This window comes from Camelus ferus, chromosome 32 (genome assembly GCF_009834535.1).
Source record: "Camelus ferus isolate YT-003-E chromosome 32, BCGSAC_Cfer_1.0, whole genome shotgun sequence".
Classification (NCBI taxonomy): Eukaryota; Metazoa; Chordata; class Mammalia; order Artiodactyla; family Camelidae; genus Camelus; species Camelus ferus.
Window position 1 is genome coordinate 17,723,169 of NC_045727.1, and position 25,040 is coordinate 17,748,208.

The 25,040-nt window shown below is 49.5% G+C and overlaps 1 protein-coding gene and 1 non-coding gene across 3 annotated transcripts in view; one reads left to right on the plus strand and one right to left on the minus strand.

Annotated features, from left to right (window-relative positions):
* Positions 1 to 25,040, plus strand: part of WSCD2 (WSC domain containing 2) — a 46,820-nt gene that overhangs the window by 12,399 nt on the left and 9,381 nt on the right. Inside the window, exons 3-7 of one of the 2 annotated variants that reach the window (XM_014551909.2) lie at positions 1,546 to 1,660; positions 4,804 to 4,988; positions 16,689 to 16,810; positions 19,646 to 19,820; positions 23,645 to 23,809. In XM_014551909.2, the coding sequence (XP_014407395.2) occupies positions 1,546 to 1,660; positions 4,804 to 4,988; positions 16,689 to 16,810; positions 19,646 to 19,820; positions 23,645 to 23,809 (762 nt within the window). The remainder of the gene's footprint in view (positions 1 to 1,545; positions 1,661 to 4,803; positions 4,989 to 16,688; positions 16,811 to 19,645; positions 19,821 to 23,644; positions 23,810 to 25,040) is intronic. The other variant, XM_032471334.1, reaches the window with a different exon arrangement.
* Positions 15,508 to 15,579, minus strand: TRNAA-CGC. Its single transcript has one exon. It is a non-coding gene; the product is annotated as a tRNA-Ala (tRNA).

The window sequence follows — 25,040 nt, forward strand, 5'->3', positions numbered from 1 at the left end:
AGGTAGGTCGCTTCAGCTGGGCCTCTGTTCCATCATGGAAGATATGAGGGTGAGCATGCCATGGCTTCTCACTTCACGCGGCTCATTGCAAAGATCCCCAGATGCAAAGAAGCGAGCTGTAGTTCAGAACGTGGGCCCTGCAGCTACATTGCCCGGCTCCAGTCCTAGCTCAGATATAAGCTGTGTTTCCTTGGGCAGGTGACTTAGCCTCTCTGGGCTGCAGTTTCTTCTATATTGAATGGGAATTTGTTTCATTGTGTTTGGTTTTTGTAGGGAGGGGGTGGTAATTAGGTTTATTTATGTTTAGAGACAGTACTGGGCATTGAACTCAGGACCTTGTGCATGCTAAGCGTGCACTCTACCACTTGAGCTACACCATCCCCCCCCCCGAATGGGAATATTAATACTTAACTCATTCTAAGGTAAGGGTCATTCTCAGGATTTACTGAGACAATACATGTAAAGCACTTAGCAAAGCACATGTCCAAATTAATAATATTAATTGTAAGAACATATGGGAAAAGACTTTATAAACTGTAAGTTATCATTTCCGGGCACTATTTACCATGACGTTCAGGAGCACGTTTACTACTTTAAGAAAACTATAATTGGATGGTTGTTTTACATAATTCAAAATTTTCAGGGGTTGGGAGAGTATAGCTCAGTGGTAGGGTGTGTGCTTGGCATGCACGAGGTCCTGGGTCCTGGGTTCAATCCCCAGGACCTCCATTAAAAAATAAATATATAATAAATGAATAAATAAATTATGTAATTCCCTCCCCCCCAAAAAAAGTTTCCTCTTGGATGAAAGCATTCACCTTGGCCCACAATATGGGTAAACTGTAAAGTACTTAGACAGCACTGTAAATGGCTGGTTTTTTATTCCACTCACCTTAACTTTGTGTCAATTGTATGCAAGACACTATGGCAGAGATGTTTATACAGATAAGTCCATTTTAACCTCATTGGGCTGAGACTGTCATCCCCACTAGGAAGAAAATCGGGCCTCAGAGAGGTTAATGGACTAAATGCACTCGGTCAGCACTAGAATGTAACCAACATGAGATGGAGACCAAGACCTTGAGATGTCCAAGTCCAGTGCTCCTTCCAGGGAAAAGGAACATCTTAAGGCATCTTGTAGAAATGAACAGGCTGTCAATTATCAGGCTCTTCAGAGCTGTCTTCATACGGGTCTAATCTGCTTGATGCTAAGGGAATGATGTTGGCTTGAGTTCCTGGGCGCCCAGGTGTCACCAGTAGAGCCCAGGGGCGTGACCGTAACCCTGGCCCTGGAAGGATCCCTTCCTCCTCTCTGTTCACCTCCAGGGCCCACGGCCTGACCCGTCAGACTCCACTGCCCTTATAAGTCAAGTTCTGCCAATGCACGAGTTTCAGTCTTTTTTGTTTCTGCTTTACTGCTCAGAGGACTGAAGAGGTACCAAAGGGTCAACAAAGCCACATAGCCTGAGGCACACTGGTTACTCCTGAAACCCTTTCCACTTTGTCCCGCTCCGCCCCCATCTGACTTTTCTCATCTCCCCAAAGCTAAGTACATCGGCTGCTACCTGGACGACACCCAGAGCCGGGCCCTGCGAGGCGTGTCCTTTTTCGACTACAAAAAGATGACCGTCTTCCGTTGCCAAGACAACTGCGCGGAACGGTAGGGCCCCGACGTCCCAGGCTCCGTGCATTCAGACCCCGTCCTTCTCAGGTCCCTGCCTGCGATGGTCTTTCCTTTTCCATGGGACGTGCATGATGGAGGATGAACAAGTGACTGCAAAGGAGGGGTGATGCCAGAGAGTGTGTATTTGTGTGTGCGCGCGCGAGCACGTGTGCACGTGTACATGCATGCAAGCGAGCAGGGAGTTGGTCTGGGGGTTTGTTGTGCAGTTGTGTGACACTGTGCTTGGAAGTGCGTTTGCAGTGTACATAGTGCAGGGTCAGCTGGATGTGTTTGTGACCTTGATGCCAATATGTAATTATCTTCAAATAATAATGGCTGTGAGTCCCGGAGTCTGTGGACATGTTTGCAAGGGTCCAGCACTGTGGGAAAAGCACAAGGGGATGTTTACGTGATGAAAGTGTGAGGCTTATAGGATGTCTGCAGGAAGGGTGAGGGGGGGACCCTGGGTATCAGGGACACTTAATGACTTCCCAGCCAAGAAATGATTTGTGTCTCTCCCAGAGAAAAACACTCACCTGTCCAGACAGTGTTTTCCAATCGAAGAAGAAAATGATGTTCTTGATTAGGGGAGGGAGCTGACTTTCCAAGAGTGGGCGAGGCCCCAGAGGACTGGCGAGTGGGGACGGGACTGTCAATCCGGGCCTGGGAACCAGCATTTCCGCCCTAGAGGCACCATGGAGTGAGCTGACCATCTCTTCCCATGTGCCCAGGGTCCCTTGACCTGTGGCTTGTAAGAGGCCCCTGACATGCTCACCTTCAGAACAGCCAGCTGCCTCTGGAGGTCACAAGCTCTGAAGGACCTCGGATGCATGGCTGGAAGGGAACTGGGCAAGCGGGCAGCCAAGGGACAAATCCCTCTGTCCCTGGTTAGGAAACAGGGACGTGTCTCCTTTATCATCAGCTTCTGGAATAGTCCACCATTGACATCTTGAGCCCAGGACTGTCTCCGGCTTGGGAAAGACTCCAAGCTCTTGGTGATATTGATTCATTCATTTATTTATTGAATGGTGGAGAGACAGAATTTCAGAGGCCATGCCCTCCTACGGGTCCTTGGGAGTTGAAGAGTTGATATTTGCAAGGCAAATGTTTGGGAGCCGTGCCCAGCACAGAGCAGGTCTAGGTTGTTGCTGTTTTGTGGTCCAAGCAGGTACATGCCTCAGTCTCCCCCGTGAGCTGGGGAGCCCCTGGGGAGCAGGGCTGTGGCCAACTTATCTCAGCATCAATCTGGAAGCCAAAAATATTTGCCAAACCGAATCCCACAAGTTGATCTGACTCATCTTCTGAAGCTCACCTTGGCTGTTGCTTCCTCTCAGAAGGCCCTCCTCATACCCCGGGCCAGCTGGGGGCCTCCTCTGCGTTTCCACAATCTGCGACTGATCGATCCCATCTCCACCCTCGTCTCACTATGCCGGCCTTTTCTGGTTACCCCGTCTCTCCATCTAGGCGGTGAGCCCCAGGAGGTACACGTCAGTGTCACCTGGAATCTCTCAAAACAGATTGCTGGGTCCCCCCACTCCCCACCTTTTGATTTGGCAGGTTTGGGTTGGGGCCCAAGAATTTGCATTTTTAACAAGTTCCCAGGTGCTACGGATGCTGCTGGCCCTGGGACCACGATGTGATTTCCATTTCCCGCTGGGAAGTTTCAAACAATCCTGCTGCCCAGTGGTCCTCCTACCAGTGGGTCCAATTGTATAAGTTGGGCCCCAGGGGTGCCCGAGAACCAGGGCTTGAGAGACACAGAGACTGAGGCAGGCAGGTGGGAGAGGAGGCTGGCCCAGCTCTAAGATGCCCGCTTAGTTTAAGCTGCTCTTGTCGCATCTGCTCAGGTGACCACGTGATCACATGCCACCCCAAGTAGCTGGGGTGTTTGGAGACACGAGTCTGGGTCAGTCTGTCTCTCCAGCCAGCCCCGAGAAGTCCCGAGTGTAGGCTGACGGTTCCCAGTGGTTCCGCCTCGCATGACCAGCGTTTCAGAGGCTGCTCCCTGGAGGGGCCTTCGCAATTCTGGAAAATTCCTCAGAGGTCACTGTGGGAAAGAGGGCTGAGCAGGGATTGTCGTCCCCGCCCCTCATCAGACCCACTCCCTGGAACCAGAGCAAGCAGTTCCCTTCGCATCTGTTTACAGAGCGGGACCTGACAAAGAGTCCTTTTTAGGAAAGATTCCATAGCTATGAGGGGGGAAAAAAAAGTTGAAAACCTTGCAGTGCCTGGATATTTTTTTTTGTTTGTTTTAAGGAAAGGAATTTTTTTTACTTGGCTGGATATGTGACCTCGATTTTACCATCTTCCAAAGAGGTATGAGAGTCCCTGCCTCCTCCCCCTGGGTCCAGCCGCTCCTCTCGGGGTATAGAGGCATCACTCCTGGGGAACGTTTCCTGGAATATAGGGGCTGGCCTCTGCAGATGTGATTGGCTCATGGCTCTGGACGGGGAAGAGCCAGAGGGTGGGGTGGGATGAAAGGCCCACAGGATCCAAGGGGCGTGTGTGCCGAGTATGCCGTGTCCTGAAGGTGTATGTAGGTGGGAGTGAATACGGACGTGGTTTGTCTGTGTGGGTAGGTGTGTAGTGGGTGTGAGACATCAGGTTGGGGGTGAAAGCGGGTGGTCCTGGGGTCTTGTCCCCTCACAGCGGCCTCCCTGTATTCCTTCTTGGCTTCCTGCCTTCGTTCCCTCCTCCAAGACTTTTTAACCCCTCAGCCTCCCTGACGCTGAGAGGGTCTCCTTATTCTCAGGCCAGGTCCCCCTGTCCCTAGAGCACCCCTGTTCCCCAGGTCACCTTGGGTCTCCCTGATCCCCGTGGTCTTCCCTGCTCCACTCAGGGCCCCCTCGCCCCACCATCCAGGGAAACAGGGAGACCCCCACCCCAGTCTGCCCATTTCCCTGGGGTCTCCCTGTCTCCTAGAAGCCCCTGTCTACCAGCTCTCCACTCCAGATTGGTCTCCTGTCCCCTGAGGTCTCCTGTGTCCCCAGGGGCCTGTCTGCTACCCCCACCCCTCATCATCATGTCTCCTCACTTCCCTGGGGACCTCCCATCCGCCAGGCCTCCTGGCTGGGTGAGCCTCTCTTTCCCTGGGGTCTGCTTGGTGGCAGCTGCCCTGGCCTGACAGCAGCCTCCCCCAGGGGCTACCTGTATGCCGGGCTGGAGTTCGGTGCCGAGTGCTACTGTGGCCACAAGATCCAGGCGACGAACGTGAGCGAGGCGGAGTGTGACATGGACTGCAAGGGCGAGCGGGGCAGCGTGTGCGGTGGCGCCAATCGCCTCTCCGTCTACCGGCTGCAGCTGGCCCAGGAGTCAGCCCGCAGGTGTACGTGAGTCGGCCCCTGCCCCTCTCTGCCCTCCAGCCACATCCCTCACCCTCACCCGTCTTCCTCCTTAACAAGCAGCTAGAACCTGAGCTGGCCTGTCCTTCCTGGCTTTCTGAAAGCAGATTGTCTCTACTGATGATGACAATGATGATGACAGTGACAGCAAACACTTCATCATCTTCTAAGAGCACACCTACTCCTAACAGTGACCCTGGAAAGTGGCAGTTACTCACCTGCTCCCATTTTACAGATGGAGAAACTGGAGCTCGATGTCACATGAGCAGCAGAGGATTTAAGCCAACTCCAGAACTTATGTCCTTAACGCTCCTATAAAGAGAATTTAACCCTCGCTTGTCAATGCCTCAGTCTTGTTGGAAAAACTCTCCAGTTTCCAAACTGTTAGAGGGAAGGGGATGAACAGGAGAGGACAGGAGCCACCCCCACTTCTGTGGGTGTTGTCCCATTGTCCCATCTCTGGATGTTTAAGAAAAGTTAATATCTATTTATCAAGAATCCACTGTGTGCCGGGCCCTGTGCTGAGCCCCTACAGTCTTTTCAGGCAATTACCACTGTTAATTATCCCCAATTTACAGTGAGGAAACTGAGGCTTAATGAATTTAAGTAAGCCTGCCCAAGGTCACACAGTCCTGTGACCTTAAAGATGACCTTCAAACTTATAAGAAGAGCTAACAGCTTTGACGAAACATGAAAGGCTGAGGTTTGTCCTGCTTACTCTTCTGATACAGCCCCAAGGTACAAACAGGAACCCGCAGCTTCCCCTGCAACCTTTTGACTTCCCACATTTGAATGTGCCGAGGGATGCTAGAGAGATCTTGATAAAATGCAGATTCCGATTCAGCGGGTCGGGGTGAGATGCTGCGGTTCTAAGGCACTCCCAGGTGATGCTTGGCTGCTGCTCCACCGGCCACACTTTGAATACTAAGTCCTTAGACCTCAGTGGGGCGGACGAGGTCCGCCCACAATGTAGGCCTGCCCACCCAGCGGACTTGGCAGAACCTTCATGCCTGTCTGCGTGCAGAGCAAGGCCTCGTCCATGTGAATGTCATTGTTGATAGAAATTCACTTGCTTGCTTGACGATGTGTTCTGTTTCCCAAATCCCATGTCTTTGAAGCCCTGTTCAAGCTGCATTCTGCGGTAGGGTCAAGTGTGCCGCCGGCTTGCAAAGCAGCCGATTTCCACACCATCTACATCCCCGTCGTTGCCCTCAGTTCACCCCGGTCTGAAGGTCCGGCTGGCAGAGGGCGGGGAGGGTGTGTGAAATCCAGGCTGGATGACGTCCTCACAGCGAGTTTCTGGTTTGGACGATAGCGTGATGAGGTTTTCATTTGACGGCTGATTTATCTTCCCCAGGATTGATTTTTTATGCCAATATTTATGCTGTTTTGGTGGTGACTCTGACCATCTGAAGCGATGGGCTTAAAGTCATGTGTGTTTAGAGAGAAAGCTGCTATGGGTGATACTGAGCTAGATAACACGAGTTAGGCTGTGTATGTCAACAGCTGATATTAGCCGGACCTCCTTTTGGGCAACGTTCGGATTGCCTAGGTAATGTGAGCCTTCTCCTGTCTCTCCGTCTCTGTCTCTGTCCTTGTCTCTCTTCCTCTCTCTCTCTCAAACACACACACACAGACACACACACACACACACACGCTATTGAGATCACCTGGTATAATAACTCTCTCATGGACCATCGAAGACTTTTCAACCAGCTGAAACATATGTCTCAACACACAGCGAGACCACTAGACTCTGTTACAATCAGGTATGTTTTGCCCTTGTCGCAGTGGGAGGGCTGGCTGGGTGGTTGCCGCCGAGAAACCCCCGAGGCTGCAGGAATGCTGCGGTACCCCTCCGCTGGCCCACGTCTGTGGGGTGGTGTTTTGTTCCATCTGAGAAAGGAATCTTTGTATTTATGTCCAAGATGGGGAACACATTCTTTTCTACTGAGAGGGGGAGTCCTGGAGCCTCTAAGTCCACCCCAGTTGTTCTGAATCATCACTGGACAAGGTTTGAAGCTTTGGGCACCTTCAGCCGGAGACTCCAGAAGGAGATCTCAGCCTTACTAACCTCAAGGCTACTGTGGCTGAGGTGAGAATGGAGGCGGCCTGGACTAGGAGACACATGGTTGGCGATGTGTCTAACTGGGGCTCCTGGTGGGCTTTCTCTCATGATACATGGAGAGAGTGTGGGGACTGTTCATTGAACCAAAACGTTCGATGAGCTCCCCTGTGGGTTAGACATGGAGAGGACAATGGGGAATAAAGCACAGTCCCTGCCCTCAAGGAGATCACCATCTAATGGAGAGACAGACCCAAGATCTGTTTGAGTGTGGCGGTTCTACATAGGAGCCAAGAAAGCCACATTTGAGCTGAATCTCATTCTAAGGAGATTTCCAGGTGTAAGGGAGAGGCATTTATTCAGCCATGAGCAAAAATCAAGGGTCAGCAAAAGCTATGTTTTGAATGACCCGTTGGAAGCCCCTTCCTCACTGATGTTCCATTTCACAGCTTTAGAAACTGAGGCCCAGACAGCAGAAATGGCTAAACTGCACAGCCCTAGGGGATGCTCCACAAAGAAGGGCTGACTGATTAGGGCCTTGAAAGATGCATAGGGTTTTGCCTGGTTTAGAAGAGGAGGATATCTAGACTCAAGACAAATTATCAAAGGATGGGAAAGAAATCTAGGCAAAGGGAACAGAGTGTGCAAAAGCTGAGAGATAATTTTAGGAGATGAAGGGAAGGCATGATTTTTCTAAGGCTGCAGTGCTTGTCAGGGACTGAGCATGCGCTGGAACCCAGGTCTCTGTCTCCTAGTTTGGGTGCTAACTCACTGCAGTGCTATGGACACTCTGACCTCTTGGATTGGATTCTGGGTTCCATTGCCTCTCCTTTGGGAGTTCTCCTTGGATCTAACCTACCTCCTTTCTTCCCCGACCCGTGATCTCTCTCTCTCTCTGCCCACTTCCTGACTCACAGCAATGCAGAATATCCAGTAGTCTTTGTTCTGACTCAGTGGCACCCTTGGCTCCCCATTCCTGAGATCTGATTTATACACAAATAAATCAGAAAGGGAGGCTCTCCAAGCCACTGGAACATGACACTAGCATGTGTGACATTAGGCAGGGCAGTGAGAAAACACTCCAGGAAACAGGTATGGTAGAAACCAGATTCCCTTTATAGGGTCGATAGTTCACATTAACACTGTGTCCTAATTTGTGTTTCCCTGAGCAGTGGCACAGATCTCTTAACAACTGTGAAGATCCAAAGGAGGCTTATTTTCCTTCAGGCACCACTCTGATGGGGCGGTCTGCCTTGCGTAGGGAGCCAGCCTACATGTTTCAGAGGTGATGGAATGCTCCTATGGTAGTGAGAGCATTAAAAGGTTGGCAGAGCAAATGTCTGCAGGCACCCTGCCATTCTTCCTTGACACAGACTCTCCGGCACATGGACTCTTTGCCCTCGTTACAAAGGAACCGAGAAATGGACTTCCTTCTTGGTTGGATTACATTTTTCACAGCAGTTTGCTGAATATATCAGGCAAGTGTAGCTCTCCTCCCAGGGGCAAAGGCCTGCTGGTGATTTGAGAACATTATGGCTTTATAGGATGTTGCAAGGAATTTCATTTGCCTGAAAGAAGGTTCTTGCAAGATTTGCATTGCAACTTTCATTAGAACTACACATAAATATATATATATATATATACACATATACATATATACGGGGGGTGGGGGAGAGGGAGAGAGAGCTTGGTCCTGTGGGTGGCTGTCCGTGGTGCTGACCATCCTCCAGTGCAGCCTCTGCCAGGGCTCAGCGCTTTTCCCTCTTGTTTTTTCTTTTATATCTTTGTGAAAGTATTATGAAGCTTACAATATCACTGGAAAAAAAATCTTGACATCTGGGTCACAATTTACATAGGGAATTTTGCATACTGTTGTTAGTTCTGGCAACTTTTTTGTCTTTGGACCAAAAGTTAGAAGGGGAATTTTGTTCAGTACCTGTGCTTTGTGCTCAGTGATGCTCCATTTTAGCCACTTCTGCTGCGGGAAGCCTCCGATGATGATGGGGAGTCACACTGGGTGGATGGACCATGTCTAGCTCCTTCTCTGCCTGGCCTGGAAGCTTCTTCCTTTCCCTTGACAGATGCCTGGGATCCCTGAATTTTATGATTCATATGAGTCTTCATGAGTTCTGCTGTGTAGGGCCAACAAGATGAGAGCTGGAAAGTTTTTCTCCTTCTGCATCATGATGGGAGATAATTGGTTTGCTCTTCTCCCTGAACCAAAATCCAGGAAGGCTGTGGGAGCAATGTAGGTTTTGAAATCAGGCAGATATTATTTCTACCCCCAGCCCTTCCAGTTTCTTGCTGTGTTGATTTTGGTCAAGTCACTTATTCTGAGCCTCAAGTGCCTCATCTGTAAAATGAGGACCATTCCAACCTTTAAAGATTGCTATGACCACCGGGTGAAATAAAAGTGAGAAAACACATAGCACAGGGCCTATTATGGAGTGGTGGCAAAGCACCCTCCTTCCTAAAATGAAAACTCCTTGATTCACTCTGAGCAGCACCCAACTCGAGCTATTTGAATTTCCAGCAGCTCACAGGAGCCTTTGGTGATGGCTAAAAATAGCCGGTTTGAATTCTCCTCGGACAGGTAGGCTCTTTGTGTAATTCAATCTGTCTCTGATTGTAGGTAGCCATTAACAGCTCCCAGCTCACTGTCTTTCCTCCTCACTGGCATCTTTAATGCAGTGGAGCTTGGCCTAATTACCCAGGGGGTGGTGGCCTCTTTCAAACCAAGGAGAACTCTTCCACGCCTGCCTTTAAGCTGATGCCTGGTGGCATTTACCTCATTTTTGTGAAGCCCCAGAACAAAGAGATGATGGACTTCAGAGATACTTGCAGCTGGTTCCGGGCCATTTTTCATCTGCCCCCAGCAAAGAGAGCTGGTGAACAGCAGCTCTGCTCGCCTCTTGCTAGTAAAAACCCCTAGCTGTCGAGGTCATGCACTATCCCAGCTGGCCTGGCAATGAAGAGCTGACATTCTCAGAATATGGGGCACAGGCTTCTGTGATCCTTGGACCCCTACTATGGAGACTGAGAGGGTTTCTGGGAAATTCAGGTGGCTGGCACGGGCTCTCTGGAGCCCAACCATGTTAGGATTCAGCAGGCCTCCTGCAGAACAGCAGAGAGGTGGGAAACCAGAATGTGATGTCAAATAAGATTGGGGTCAGATCCCAACTCTGCTCCCTACTAGCTGTATGAGCTGGATAAGTGATCAAATCTTATTACATCTCAGGGTCTCCACCTGCAGAACAGGATAATAGTATTGCCTGCCTCTTAGGTTGTTGTGAGGATTAATTGAGATGCAATATATGTGACACACTTAGCACTAATTACATACAGTAAACAGCTGTCATTATCACCTTTGCTGCTACTCTTCAGCAAGGGTTGGTCATTAAGAAGATACTACTCAGGATTGCTGCTATTGGCCATAGGCTGTGTACTGCACAACTCCAGGGGGCACCATTTGCACAGACTACAGGCTGTCAAGAGCAGTGGCTAGGAACTCCATGCAGGATTTCCCTTGTGAATTAAGAATGCTCAAAGATCCAAGATAGTATGATTTGGGTTCCCCCAGATAGAAGGATGGGAGCTTTGGTTTACTTGAGAGGTGACCCCAGGATGCATCTCCAGGGGAGTGTAGAAGTGAGACAGAGAAGGAGCCAACACAAGCCCTGTACAATGCAGGTCACTACTGAGGACAGATGAAGCTTAATCCCACCAGGGAACCATGGGAGACAATGGAGAAGATGCTTCAGAGGTGTCTCACTGGAGGGGCAGGACGCTGCAGTATTTATCCACCAACGTTCACCCATCATTGGCTGAGAGTGTCATTAACTTACTGGCAAGTGCAGCCTGTCCCTCACAGGTCCTAGGTATTTACCGAAGGTCACTGTCAGCCTATACTGGGATGATGAGTACCAGGAGTGTATTAATGGGGCACTGAGAGTGTCTTCCACATAGGATCTGGCCACTCTTCACATATCATGAGCAAGTGATGGAGAAGGAGTGGGAAGAGAGATTGACTGAATCCTAGTAGGTCTCAGGCGCTGAAATGCCATTGTATGGACTTCCGTCCCAATTGTGCAGGGTAGAGATAATGATACCCATGTGTAGATAAGGAAACCAAGGCTCAGGAAGTGCAGACACCTGTCCAGGGACACACAGCTAAGTAAGTTGCTGACTCAGGTCTGTCTGAATTTAAAACCAATGCCCTTTCTCCTGGGCATGGGAGACTTTTGCAAACAGGAAGGCATCTGCCTACTGCTATGGAAGTCCAAAATTCTTTGTATCACAGGAGAGTCTTAGGAAGGTCAAAGGATTGAGGATGACCACTTTCTTTGTTGTTATTTTCAGATGTAAGAGACAAAAGAGCCTCTTATCACTGGTGGGGAGAACCAGTGACCCATTTCACAGATGAAGTAAATGAGGGTAGCAGAAGGGTTCAATGTCTTGGTCACTATGCATATTCTCAGTGTTCCAATCACCAAGTCATCAGTGGAGAGCAACCTGCAGAGAGAGGTGGCCTCCAGAGCTCTCTCCAGATCCCTGGGAGTCCAGCCTTTCCACTGGCCATCACAAATCCCTTTGTGAATCCACATGGCTTCCCCACTCCAAAAGCAGAATGGGCAAAACTGTAGGAAGACCTCACATCCAGCAGGTTAACTGCCCCTGGAACTAACTTTCCAAACCTGTTCCCCTGCCCATCCCCATCCCCAGTGCACACCTTGACCAAGCAGAGACTTACAGCAGAAGCTTCTGTTCCCTCGCTGGCCCTTTAAGTTCTGAAACCCTCACCTTACTTGGTATTCAGGGCATTCAGCTCAGATCTGCTCTCTAAGCTGGGAGGGTCAGGGACTCATTAGCAGATGCTTAAATGTCAGAGGGAGAACTGTCTCAGCAGAGCTAGGCTTATAGAGTCTGCCTTCCTCTTCCTACCCTTGCAGTCTGGCCCCCTGGCATCCAGGAAGGCAGGAGAAAATCACTTGGGGAGATGCCAGGGTAGGAATTCAGCCTCCTCCAAGGAGACAGATTCACGGACCTGAAAGGGATTATAGCATCGTCCCTTGAATAGGGTCCTGGTGAGGAAGGGGCAGGTTACCAATCTGAATATAGTTCTGGAGACTCAGGGTCAAGGTCTGGGCATTTTTAGGTGCTTAAAGGGAATCAGACTCCAGTGTGGAGAGACCCCAGAGTGAGAGCCCTGACTTTGTGAATGATTCGTGGTCAAAGTGGAGTGAATATTAACGGCAAAGGAGGGAGAATAGATGTCACAGTGTTTTGAAAATGTTCAAACAGGGCTTGGGGATGGTTTCTTAAAGAGGGGTAGCTCAGAGGGTGAGAGGACTCGGAGCTCAGATGTCCTCGGGTTGGAATCCAGGCACTGCTACTTGTCAGCTGTGTGGCCTTGGGCAAGTCACTTCCCTCTCTGAGCCTCTGTTTTCCCTTCTGTATGATGGGGAGAATGGGACCTACGTTGTTGGGATTAGGAGGATAAAGCATATCAAGTGTTGACCCAGCACCTGGCACACAGAGAACGTTCAGCAAGATCATCAAGAGTGGAAAGATCTCAGGGGGAGGGTATAGCTCAGTGGTAGAGTGTGTGCTTAGCATGCACAAGGTCCTGGGTTCAATCCCCAGTACCTCCATTAAGAAAAAAAAATTGTCCCTTGAAACAAGAGTGGAAAGATCTCAGACTTAGATTCCAGTCTCAGCTCTGCTTCTTATACGTTGGGTGACTTGTGTCAAATGGTTTCAGCCCTCTGAGCCTGGAGTTTCCCCATCTGTAAAAATGGGGATCCTCATACCGCCAGAGAGATGCAGGAGTTCAACAAGGCTGCAGGTGTGAATGGCTCAGCCTAGTTCCCGGCTGATAGCACGTGAGCAGTAAACGGCAGCTATAATGATAACAATGATATCATGATATGACTATAAGCATCTGATCTTCAGAGTAGCATTATTATTATCGGAAGGAGCATGGACTTTGGAGATGGAGTGACCTGTTTGACAACTTTGTGACACTGGAAGCCAGAGAGCCTCCCTGACCCTCGGTTGTCTCATCTGTCCAGTGGGGGTAGCCATGGCATGTCCCACACGTGGCTGCAAACTTTCAATGGCTTTAAAGCACCCAGCTTGGAGCCTGGCATCAATAGGGGTTCAGTAAACGCTAGTGGAGTCTAAAGAGAGAAGGCGAGTCTCCTTATTTCTGAGAGCAAGGTCAGCCTGTCTTTGTACCCTGAGCTGACTTGGCATCCAACTAACTGAGCTTTCTGGTTAAGTGAGGGTTCGTCCACACTGCTTCCAGCCTCCCACCTCGTTGCTCTAAATCTTTAGCTTAACATCTGACTCCCCTCCCTATCCTCACCTCGTACACTATGTTCTCTGAGCATCATTAAATCTCCCTTAGGGTGACTGCACCCCTGGCCACAGGATGGGAGACTGTCCCCACAGGACACTGTGGCATTTGGGGCATGACAGCTCCTCACTTAGGGGGTGGAGGGCTGTTCTGTACAGAAGGGGATCTGCATAGTTTAACTCCCTCCCTATCATTGATATGTGGGGAAACTGAGGCCTGGAGGACCACAGCACCCAGCAGCATCACCGCCACCACTCTCACCAGCCTGGAGTGAGCGATGGGGGAACGCGGCGGAGATGGCACTGGACTGTGTGAGCCTGCGGCATGCTCTGGAAATGAGCCATTTCACCCAATTCCAGATATGTTCTCAGCTTGCTAGATTTGCCTCCACCGTGAACAACCTCAGGCTACTGGGTGCCAGGTGGTAGAGATAATCACTAGGGTGCCTCTGACAGCTGAAATTTAGAATTCTCATTCCTAGACTCCCTCCCCCTCCTCCGCCATCCTTCATATGCTTTTCTCTGCACTTAAATATAGATATACACATATAGGCTTAAAAGGGGGTTTTACACAATAGATAGACCCAGATTCAGGCATAAATGGAGGTATATGATTCTTGCAATTTGCTTCACTTTTCCCCAAGGGTTAGCCTTGTGTTTCTGAGATAATCCTTAGCACCTTTTTGCTAACGCTGGGTCCTTAGTATTGTCACATAACCCGCCTCTTTCTGAGCCCTGTTTCTCTCACCCATAAAATAAGAGTTTACTATGGACCTCGCAGAGTTCCCAAGATGGTAAAATGAGATGATGGTTGTAAAGTTCTCAGAGGGGTGAATCACACATAGTAGGGATTCCATAAATGGCACCTAATATTGTGCCCCTGGTTTTGAGTCACTGCACCAGCAGTGTCCTTGGTTTTATGTGAAATCTGTGCTTCTAGAAAAGTACGTACAACTCAAATTTGAGAACGATGGAACCCATTTTTAAATGGGCATCGTGAGCCTTTCAGTAAGTTTGACAGGGGCCACTATTAAGAAAACTTTTAAATTGAAATATAGTTGAATTACAATATTATACTAGTATCAGGGGTACAAAATAGTAATTTAATATTTTTATAAATTATACTCCATACCAAGTTATTATGAAACATTGACTATGTGCTGTGCATTACATCCTGGTAAATGATTTATTTTATACCTACTAGTTTTTATAGCTCTTAATCCCCTTCACCTATTTAGCCCCTCCCCCAGCCCCTCCCCTCTGGTAACCACAAGTTACCTGTGTATCTGTGTACCTCTGTATCTGTGAGTCTGTTTGTGTTTTTCTGGATTTGTTCGTTTGTTTCATTTTTTTTTATTTCACATATAAGTGAAAACATAAAGCATTTATTTTTAATTTGTCTTTATTGCATTAAAAATGCATATACACTGCCAAAAAAGTTAGCAAAGAGTTTTACACAAAGATGGAAATAAAAATTACCTATAATCTTATCAGTCAGAATTCTCCAGAGAAGCAGAAGGCTATACAGTAGCTATGTTAAGAGACTTATTTCAGGAATTGGCTCACACAATCGTGGAGGCTGGCAAGACTGATACCCATAGACAGAATTCCTTCTTCTCCGGGAAACCTTGTTTTCTTCCTTTCTTATCCCTTCAACTGATTGGATGCAGCCCACCCACATTTTAGAGGGAAATCCCTTTTAAGCCTCCTTAAGGTCAACTAACTACTCATGTTAATCCCACCTACCAAAAAACCTCCCCTGCAACACTTAGACCGATGTCTGACCAAGCAACTGGGCACCACAGCCTCGCCAGGTTGACACAAAACTTCACCATCACACCTACTATTCTGAAAGAACCATGGTTGTTAACATATTAGTTTATGTCCCTCTAGAGATTTATATTGAGAGGTAATTTGTGTACAAAATTAATATTTTATAATATGTGGCATTTCATATTCTCAGTTTTTATTTAACATTGTACCTTGACCATGTCTTCATCTTCTCTAAAGTAACCTTTCACATCATTATTTTTGGTTTTTGGCGGGGGAGGGAGTAATTAGGTTTATTTATTTATTTTTAATGGAGGTGCTGGGGATCGAACCCAGGACCTTGTGCATGCGAAGCACATGCTCTACCACTGAGCTACACCCTCCCCGCTCATCATTATTTTTGATGGGGCATAGAAATGCATTGTGTTGCCATTCAGTACTTGTATTTGTCCAGTATTTCACTGTTGGGCACTGAGGTTTTTCCCAGTCTTTCACGTGTTAATTTAAATAAATGCTGCAATGAGCATCCTTACTGATAAATCTTTGTGTGATAAATCTGTACTGGATGAAAACGGTACCCACCCAAATCCTCTTTCTCATCAATGGCTCACATCTGCCCCCTTGTCAAAAAATGACCCCTGGCCCAACAGCCTCTCCCAGGAAATTATGTCCCACAGCCAGCAATTGACAGACATTGGGGAGGGAGGCACACAGGACCAAGGTGGGACCCTTTCCTTAAAGTGGGACCAACTCCGTGGTGCAATTTACCCTCCAGGCTGCAGGTGGGACCCAGCCAAGGTCATGTGCTTACTTGGCTCCTCCCCTGCCCGGTCCTGCTCCCTGCCCCCTTCTCCTGAGAGCGTGCCCTCAGCAGAACACCATCTCTCATTCTGCTTCAAGTAAACCCAGCTTAAGACAGTATCACTGAATATTGTTTTGAGGGTGACTTCTATTGAAGAGATAACAATGGCCTCCAAATTTTCTATTGCGTAGCTGGGCTGTTTCCAGGTTAGGTTTTCTTAAAGGGAATCCCTCCGATGAATCAGTTACTTGTAGCACTGGGTGGGCAGAGATTCCTGAGGCCCAGGGTTTTTTCCCTGAGCCCAGGATGATGGGAAGGAGGGGTATCCCAGTGCTTGAGGAAGAGCAGGAGTGCCCTGGACCCTTTTCTTCCCTGCGTCTTCAAATGCCCCAGCCCTCTCCTGATGAAATCACGAAAATCCTCCGGGGCATCTATCATTTCCCTAAATGGGGAGCTGCTCAGGTATGAGGAAGTGAGACAAAGGAATTCGGACAAAGCAAAGGGGATTATGTGGTCCAGCAAGAACATCTCAGTGGCCTGGATTCTTGGAATTATGTAGCTCATGAGTCTCTACTGTGTGACCTTGGGCAAGTCTCTTGCCTTCTCTGGGCTTCAGTTTATAAGTGCTTCCTTCAGAAGGCAGTTCTCCCAGCCTACATCTGACTATTTGTCTTCCCTCTGGCTCTCCAGATGGAAGTGCGGTCTTCCGAGGCTGCTTCCGCCGGCCCGACAACCTCTCCCTGGCCTTGCCGGTGACGGCCGCCATGCCCAACATGTCCGTGGACAAGTGTGTGGATCTCTGTACGGAGAAGGTGAGCCCAGTTCTGCTCACAGAACTCTGGGGAGAGCAGTGTGGAACAGCTGGAAGAATGGAATGCTTGGCTGGAGAAGCCCCCCCCCTCCACCGGGATGAGGGAGTTCATTACTGTGATCTGTGGCGGGGGAGAGGAATGTGACCGTTTCATGTGGATCCAAAGGGTAGGGGTCCATTTCTTTCCCTCCAAGGAAGTGTGTTTGTTCTAATAGTGGGGACTGCTCAAGAATGAGGGTGACATGTGAACCTAGAAGCGTGAGTAGAAGATTGCCAGGTAAAGGCAAGGACAGCCCCACCTTGGGGTAGAGTGAGTTCTCCATCACTGGAGGCAGGCAAGTGGAGGATGGGCAGGTGTGGCATCCAGAACTGTGGGCATTGGATAGCTGTTTGCCTGGATGATCCAACTGGATAGTCCTGTCTCAGCCTGAGACCCTTGATGGCTGACTGTTCATCCTTCCTCCCTAGCCAGACAGGGAAATACACAAGAGTGGACACTGTGCCTAAAATATTTTGTGACCACCCCAGTACCCAGCACAGAGCTAGGCACATCGGTGGCATTCAGCGATGTCTGAGGAGCTCCATTCTTCACTCATGATGCGCTAATTACATGAGGGTCCAAAGGAGAACCATCCCTCCCACCACCACAGGAAGGTGGTTGCCCATTTCATTGACAAACTCATCTAATATTTGATGTGAACCGCCTTTGTTCCAGTCTCCTGTCTTCAGTGCTAGGGGTGCAAAGTCAACAGGACATGGTCTTTGTCCTCAGTGATGCTGGCATTTGCCTGTTTTGTGGCTCTTCCTGGCTGCTCAGCCTGCACCCCGACCCCTGAGTGCCCCCACCTACTCTGACTCATCCTGCTTGACTCTTTCTTTCATCAAGGGTCCAAATTCATGAAGCACCTCTCAGGAAGACCGAGAGGCAGCACCACCGAGGCTACTGTTACTAAGCAGTCCTCTGTCCCACGGGTCACACAGTTTACCTCTCACAACAAGGCTAGGCAATGGGAGTTTTCATCCCCATTTCACAGACGACAAAACCAAGGCTCAGACAGGTGAAGTCACTTGCTCAAGCTCACAGCACAAGCAAGGAGCGGGACTGGGGCCGACAGCAAATCCATGCTCTCGATTTCTGAGCTACCCCAGAGACCACACAGAGAGGGCCCCACAAGCCATTCAGGGGCAGCCAGGCAACTTCAAGTTACCCAGCACTTCCCGGGTGCTTGCTCTGTTCCCAGGAGGCATCCTGGAAGGTCAGGGGCAGAGTTCGCAAGATTAAAGGAGGTTTGATCATCTTTTTTGGTCCAGCTTTTTCTCTTGGGCTGGAATCCCCCTCTCCTATGGCGTCCCCGCCAGATGGACATTCCTCTTTCCTGGGGGTCCTGGAGGAACCTACAGATCAGCTGGAGGTGGGGGAACAAACGTGGGAGACAGTGAGGTGACAAGATCAACCAGTGTGAAACAGGGTCCAACTGTACACAGGACTGAGGGAAGCAAAGATGCGTGTGTGGGTGGGGATGCTACAGGAAGAACCCACTGCAAAACTCCCTCTACTAGTTTCCTCTAATCGCCTTGGGGATCACAGGAGGAAAATTGAGAGGATTAAGTAGACAGGCATACAGAGCTCCTTGTGCCAAGTGGTGGAGATTTAGGGTGTCAGAGGGGGCTTCAGTGTGTGTGACCTGCTACAAAATGCCATCAGTCACAGCCCAGGCCGACCCACCTGCATAGCAGCATCTCTCTGCTCCGCTCCGTGCTGCAGTTCACATTTGACATCCGTTAGAAAGAAGCCAGACCCACCACGGTAAATCTCAGATCCAGCCCCAAAGGTGTGACCTTGGTTTGTGACCAGATTATCCCTGGCCCAGCTACCAGGGAGAATTCAGGTCCAGGAGCCTGAGTAGAAGCAAATTGGACAAAGGACAGTCCATTGCCCTGCAAATCTCAGGTCTGCCTCCTCCCACTTAGCTCTTCCATAGAACGAACAAAGCGATTAGAAGCAGCTCTCCCAGCAAAGACTGTGGCTACCCCGAAGTACCAACATCTTCTTTGGCTTAAAAGAATGGATTCAGACAGCTTTTCCCAAGGCAGGGGCTCCACATCACTGTCAGACCCAGAGGATTTATTATGGTATAATGCATGGCTGTGAGAACAACATTTCTTTTTCAGTTTTCTTTCAAGTCCTCCAGGACAAAGTTGCTTCTCAGTGCTAAAGTGTCTTTAACACCTCTCTCCCCTCAACTAATCTCTCTTTTGCAGGAAAAAAAGGAGTCGACCTCCAGGCTCAGAGTCTTGGCAGGCAGAGTGCCTAGTTAAGAATGTCATCCCATTGTTTTGTTTCCATAGTATTGGGGTTTATAGCATAGAAATGTGGAGAAATGCTGCTGCTTCTCCAGCACTACTTGCCGGAGTGATGTAAAGCTTCCTTTGAAATTTGAGTTTCAGAACTTCACTGACACATGAAAGAAACAAGTTAATAAATCATAGTACAGGCAAACAAAAAGGAACCTGGTAATTACATGAGGTGATGGGTGTGTTAAGTCGCTTGTGGTGGTCATTTCACAATGTGGACATAGATCAAAATCTCAAGGTGTACACCTTAAATAGATGCAATTTTTACTTGTCAATTATACTTCAAGAAAGCTGGAAAATATAAAAGTACAAGAGGTATACAGATAGGGAAAAAATCATAAGAGTGGGGTTTGCTAGTGATGTCTGGGGGCCCTGGAGCCGGGGAGAGTGATGGAGAATGCAAATACGGTTCTGCATCCCAAGCTGGGCTGTCCAGGGATTTGGTGGTTTTCTTCCCTTTCTCCTCCCATCTCATCCCCAGGAGTACCCACTGGCGGCCCTTGCGGGCACCGCCTGCCACTGTGGGTTCCCCACCACGCGATTCCCCCTCCATGAGAGAGAGGACGAACAGCTCTGTGCCCAGAAGTGCAGCGCGGAGGAGTTTGAGAGCTGTGGGACTCCCAGCTACTTCATCGTGTACCAGACGCAGGTCCAGGGTAAGCCAGCAGCCCCCCTACCACCCAATCCAGCAGACCCCCAGGAGCTCTCTCAATGGGCTCTCTCTCCCAGAGATGCTCCAGCGAGCCCATTCCATCCAGCCTGTCGGCAAGAGAACTGTGCAGGGCAGAGGGCAGAGGGCAGAGGCAGGGCTGGTGCACTCAGCCAGGCTTAGAGATCCTGGATGCGAAACAGAGGGCGGGTCCCAGGCAAGGAGGGTGGTTCTGAGGACCTTCACCTGTACCTCTCCTACTGAGGACCCCCTTGGTGGCTCTTGCTATAATGGAAGCAGTGAGATTGAGGGGGAAGACATCTGAGCTGGCAGTGGGGGACTTGGGTCTCCAGCACACGCTGCATGATCCTGGGTGAGCCATTTCTCCTTTCCGTGCCTCAGTTTCCCCATCTGTAAAATGAAGCTGTAGAGTGTTGGCCTTCCAATTCTAGGATTCCATAAATGTATCCATCAATTTTTCTTCTCTTTCTCCACCTTTCCACTTTCAGCCTTTTTCCTTTGCTAGTGGAACCCACAGTTAACGCTTATATCCTCTTCTATCTCTTGGGGCTACCAGATTGTGATGAAGGCGGTGGTGAGGGTGGTATTCAGGGTCTCTCAGGGACTTTCTTTGTGCCAGACCCAGGGTTTAGTCCTTCACGTGCATTTTCTCACTGCCTCCCCTTGGCTTTCCTATGAGGTGGGAACAATCATTATGCCTACTTTACAGGTAGAGAAACTGAGTCTCAAAATAGATAAAGGACTTGCCTGAGGTCATGCTGTTTATAAAATTTCTAGATAAAAATCTCTTCTCCCGATGGAGGCATCATGAAGGGTGTGGCACTGGGAGAGGTGACTTGCTGGGGTGCTCAGCCCAAAGGAAAACCCTGACGGATTATCCCAATACCTGAAGACACTGTCCACCTTCTAAGCACCAGTCCTGTGCCAAGCCCCATCTCATTTAATGATGTCAAGCTCACAGTGAGCCTATGATTGAGGCAGTGTCACCCGCATTTTACAAATGGGAGAACCAAGACTCAGAGAACTGGCCGTAGTCACGTATCTACGAGAGTCTTTTCTCACGGTGAAAGGAACACTCCCCACACCCTCTGAAGCCTGGAGATCCAACAAAACACCATTGAGCTAGACTGCCTCTTCGTCTTCCAGGAACCAGGCCACCATGTACAGTTGGGCAGGTTGAGCACTGCACAGGCACAAACTATAGGAAACGTGGCATGCACTCTGGACGACAGCGCATCTGCCTGGAGGAAGGGGAGGGTAGCTTTCTCTGATTTGTAAGAGCTAAGTGGCAGCCCCACTGATAGCTTGTCCCCTGTTTCACATGACGGGGTACCAGTGGTGGCCAACTGCGGCTGCTGCCATGACAGCTGAATCCTGCTAAGAGCCCAGCGAGCAGGAATCTGTTTAGCAAGGGCGACCGTTGGCTTTATTTACACTCCAGCGAGGAAGGATGAGTGTTTGTTAGTTTTCGGGAAGTGCTGGTTAGTCTGTGCAGAACTGTGCTGCCCCAGCTTGGGGGCAGGGTCATGCACAGATTGATTCTCGCATGGCCATGAGCATGGCTTTGATGTGGACAGAACACACGCCGGAGCCTTTTCGATAGCAGATAACGAGCCCCTGACTGATGGGTCTGCTCATCCCCAGTGCCCAGCCCCAGGCTATTATTGCTCTTCCATTTCCCGGGTCCCGCTTGCAGGCCGCTCACACTGGGGAGGTTGGAGAGTCATGTGGCTCATGAGGCTGCCGAGAGCCTGGGCCACCATGGCTGCTGTTTACTGAGCACTTGCTGTGTACCAGCTACTGTCTAAGCTCTTCAGACTGAATTATCTCATCTAACCCTCACAACAGTCCAATGGCATAGGTGGTTATTATTACCATTTTACAAACGGGGCCACTTGGCACAGAGAGGTTGGGTAGCTCAGCCAGAGTCACACAGCTAGACAGTGCAGAGTTGGGATTCAGATCTAGGGAATCTGGGTCCCAACCCTTCACTCTTAATCTCAGCTCCTCAACATACACCGCAAATACCTCACTCATATTATGCATTTAATCCTGTAAGGTTTACTAGCTCCACTTTACAGGTGAGGAAACTGAGGCTCAGAGAGGTGGAGAGCCTTGTTCCGTGTCACACAGCGAGGCCATGCTAATCCAGGATGGAACCCCGGGTCTGTCTGATTCCTAACCTATGTACAATACTGCCTTCAGCATCCGCTTTGATTTATGGAGGTTAAGGACCAAATAAACTTCCTTTTTAGTGCCCAAAACAACAACCTTTACCTCGGAGTTGGCCTCCCAGGCAGTATTTGAATGGAGAATTCTGTTTTCAGGGAAAGTTGACAGGCCAGTTTCTTTCTCCCTTCCAACATTTTAGTATGAAAAAATATCAAACCTTCAGAAAAAAAAAATGTAAAGAATTACACGGTGAACACGCTATACTTTTCCCATAGATTTTACATTTGTCAACATTTTATTCTGTTTACCGTACATCTTTCCATTTCTCCATCTGTCAATTTTTATCTTTGGATGCATTTCGAAGTAAGTTTCAAACATCTTTCCACGTCAGTCTGCATATCACTAATTATAATTCAATATTTCCTAATGATTTTTTGAAGTAGTATTTTCACAGAGTGAAATGCACACATTTAAAGTGTGCTGTTTGATGCAGTTGGGTCCTATCAAATCCACAACCCTGTCACAGTATCAAACATCACGATACTCTAGGAAGTTTTGCATCTAGGCTCCTTTTTGCAATGTGTTCTCATGGAAACTATCCCCAGACACTTGCTTGGCTTCAACAAAGATGCTCTTTGGTTTATTTTTCCCAAGTCTGCTCTCCTCTGGCCAGACAGATTAAAAGTGGCGTGGCAGGGGAAGAGAGCTGCATCTCTTGGCTAGAAGCATCAATACTAAGAACTCACAGCATGTGAGCCCCGTGTTAACACTCAACACGCATCCTCTCTATAACCCTCGTGACAACCCCAGGACGTCATCACTGCCAGCAGCCCCATTTTACAGGTGAGGAAACTGAGGTTGATTCAGATCCATCATTTTTCTGAGGTTACCCAGCAAGTAGGTGGCAGATTTGGAGTTTAAATGTAAGACTTCAAACTTTTCCCTTGAAGGGCTGCTTGAGAAAGCAGTGCAGCTCATGGTGAGACTTCAAGAAGGGCAGCTAATGCAGAATGGGGAAGACCAGGTACAATCTTGGAAGGAATTATAAGGGCCGAATGAGGGGTGGGATCAGATGCTGCGGAGTAAACAAGGAGGGAGGGAGAGAGGAAGGAAGGAAAGAAGGAAGGGAGGGAGGGAGGGAGGAAGGTCCAGTTCAGCTGAGAGCCGGATAGGAAACAGTCTCCCTGACAAAGCCAGGTAGGAGGCAGTGAAGGTGGAAGGACCAGCACACCTGAAGCTGCCAGATCAGGGAAGGGCAGAGCACGGATGAGGCAGTGAAAGGACCAGGTGGCCGGCAGGTGGGGGGTTTGGAGAGGGGAGTGGGTGGGTGGCACGAGCCTGGGAGGATGCAAGAGCCAGGTCATGCAGGGCTAGAGGGTCAAGCTAAGAACCTTGGACTGGATCCCGTTTGTGGAGAGGAGACGCATCCTCCCGGCTGAGTTTTATTGAATCCCTACCATGTACTCATCCCTGTTCATGTCTTATCACATACAACCCTTTTCCCACTTGCAGGTAAGGAAACTGAGGCCCAGGAAGCACTGGGTCACCCGCCCGGGATGGGACTCACACGCCGGTCCCTTCTGGACAGTCTCCATCTGCCCCTGCCACTTGACCCTGTCTGTCCCCTGCCCTTTGCAGACAACCGCTGCATGGACAGAAGGTTCCTCCCAGCCAAGTCCAAGCAGCTCATCGCTCTGGCCAGCTTCCCGGGCGCCGGGAACACGTGGGCGCGCCACCTCATCGAGCTGGCCACCGGCTTCTACACTGGCAGCTACTACTTCGATGGTTCTCTCTACAACAAAGGTAAGGAGGAGCTCCAAGAGGACCCCCCTGGGAGGGCATGGGAATCCCCCTTCCTGAGCACCTGCTATGTGCCGCCTAGCTCATGTCTAGGCATGTCTATTGAGACCTACTATGTGCTTAGTACCTTTCCTTGACTTACATCCCACAAACATTTCCTGAGTATCATGTCCTGGGTACCTCACCAGGACCCGTCCAATAATAAGCATTTATCAAGCACCTACTATGTGCCGGGAGCCTTTAAAGTCTTAATGTGCAGGGTGCACCTGAAACCATTTCCATGAGAATCTTGGGAGTGGGTCAGGCCATGGGTATTTTCTAAAAGCTCCCCAGGTGATTCCAATGCAAAGTCAGCGTGAGACCCCTGGCCCTAGACCAGGAACCCAGCAGTCTCACTTCCAGACCCACAACATTCAAAAAATTGGTCTTTGTTTTTTTGTACTCGAGTATTGGGGAATCTCAAGAGTTGATACTTAATGGGGTGAGGGGTCTACTAGAAGGAAGGGAGGGAGGGAGGAAGGAAGGAAGAAGGAAGGAAGGAAGGAAGGAAGGAAGTAAGGAAGGAAGGAAGGAAGGAAGGAAGAAGAAAAGGAAGAAGAGAATAAAGAAGGAAGAGAGAAAGAAAGAGAAATAAAGAAAAAAGTAAGCAACCTCCCTCCAGAAGCAAGCCGTAGGCACTCCAATCTTGGAGCCCCGGGACTTAAAGGGATGAAGACGAGCAGAAGGAGGACGTCTTAAGAAAGAAAAGGAAGAAAGGAAAGAAAAGAAAGAGAGAGAAAGAAAGAAAACAAACAGAGCCCCTCCCTGGCAATTCCTCTGGCTCGTGCTGTGTGCATGCTTCCGTAAGTCCCACTGAGAAAGGCGGGGGTCTGTGGGCAGGTCTCAGGCAGCTAAAGCTTTGAGTGCAGCTTCTCTTTCATTATAGCCTTAAAAATACATCCTTTGGCCTGAGCCCTTGCCGGGAACAATGAGCTCTCCCTGAGAGTTCGGGGCTGGCAGTGGGGCGCAGGCAGAGAGGACCCATGCCCCTCAATAGTATCCATCAATCCGCCGAACCCCCAAGCCCCTCCCTCCATCCCCTCTGCAGCTGAGACACTTCACTTAATGAAATCTCTAAACCCTGGTAGGTCCTGATCAAGGGGGGAGGGGAGGGGAGCATGGTGCCAGAGGGAGGGGGAACTGCTGTGCCCCGATTTGCCCCCACTGGGGGGCACGTCTGCTGCCCCTTTCATAC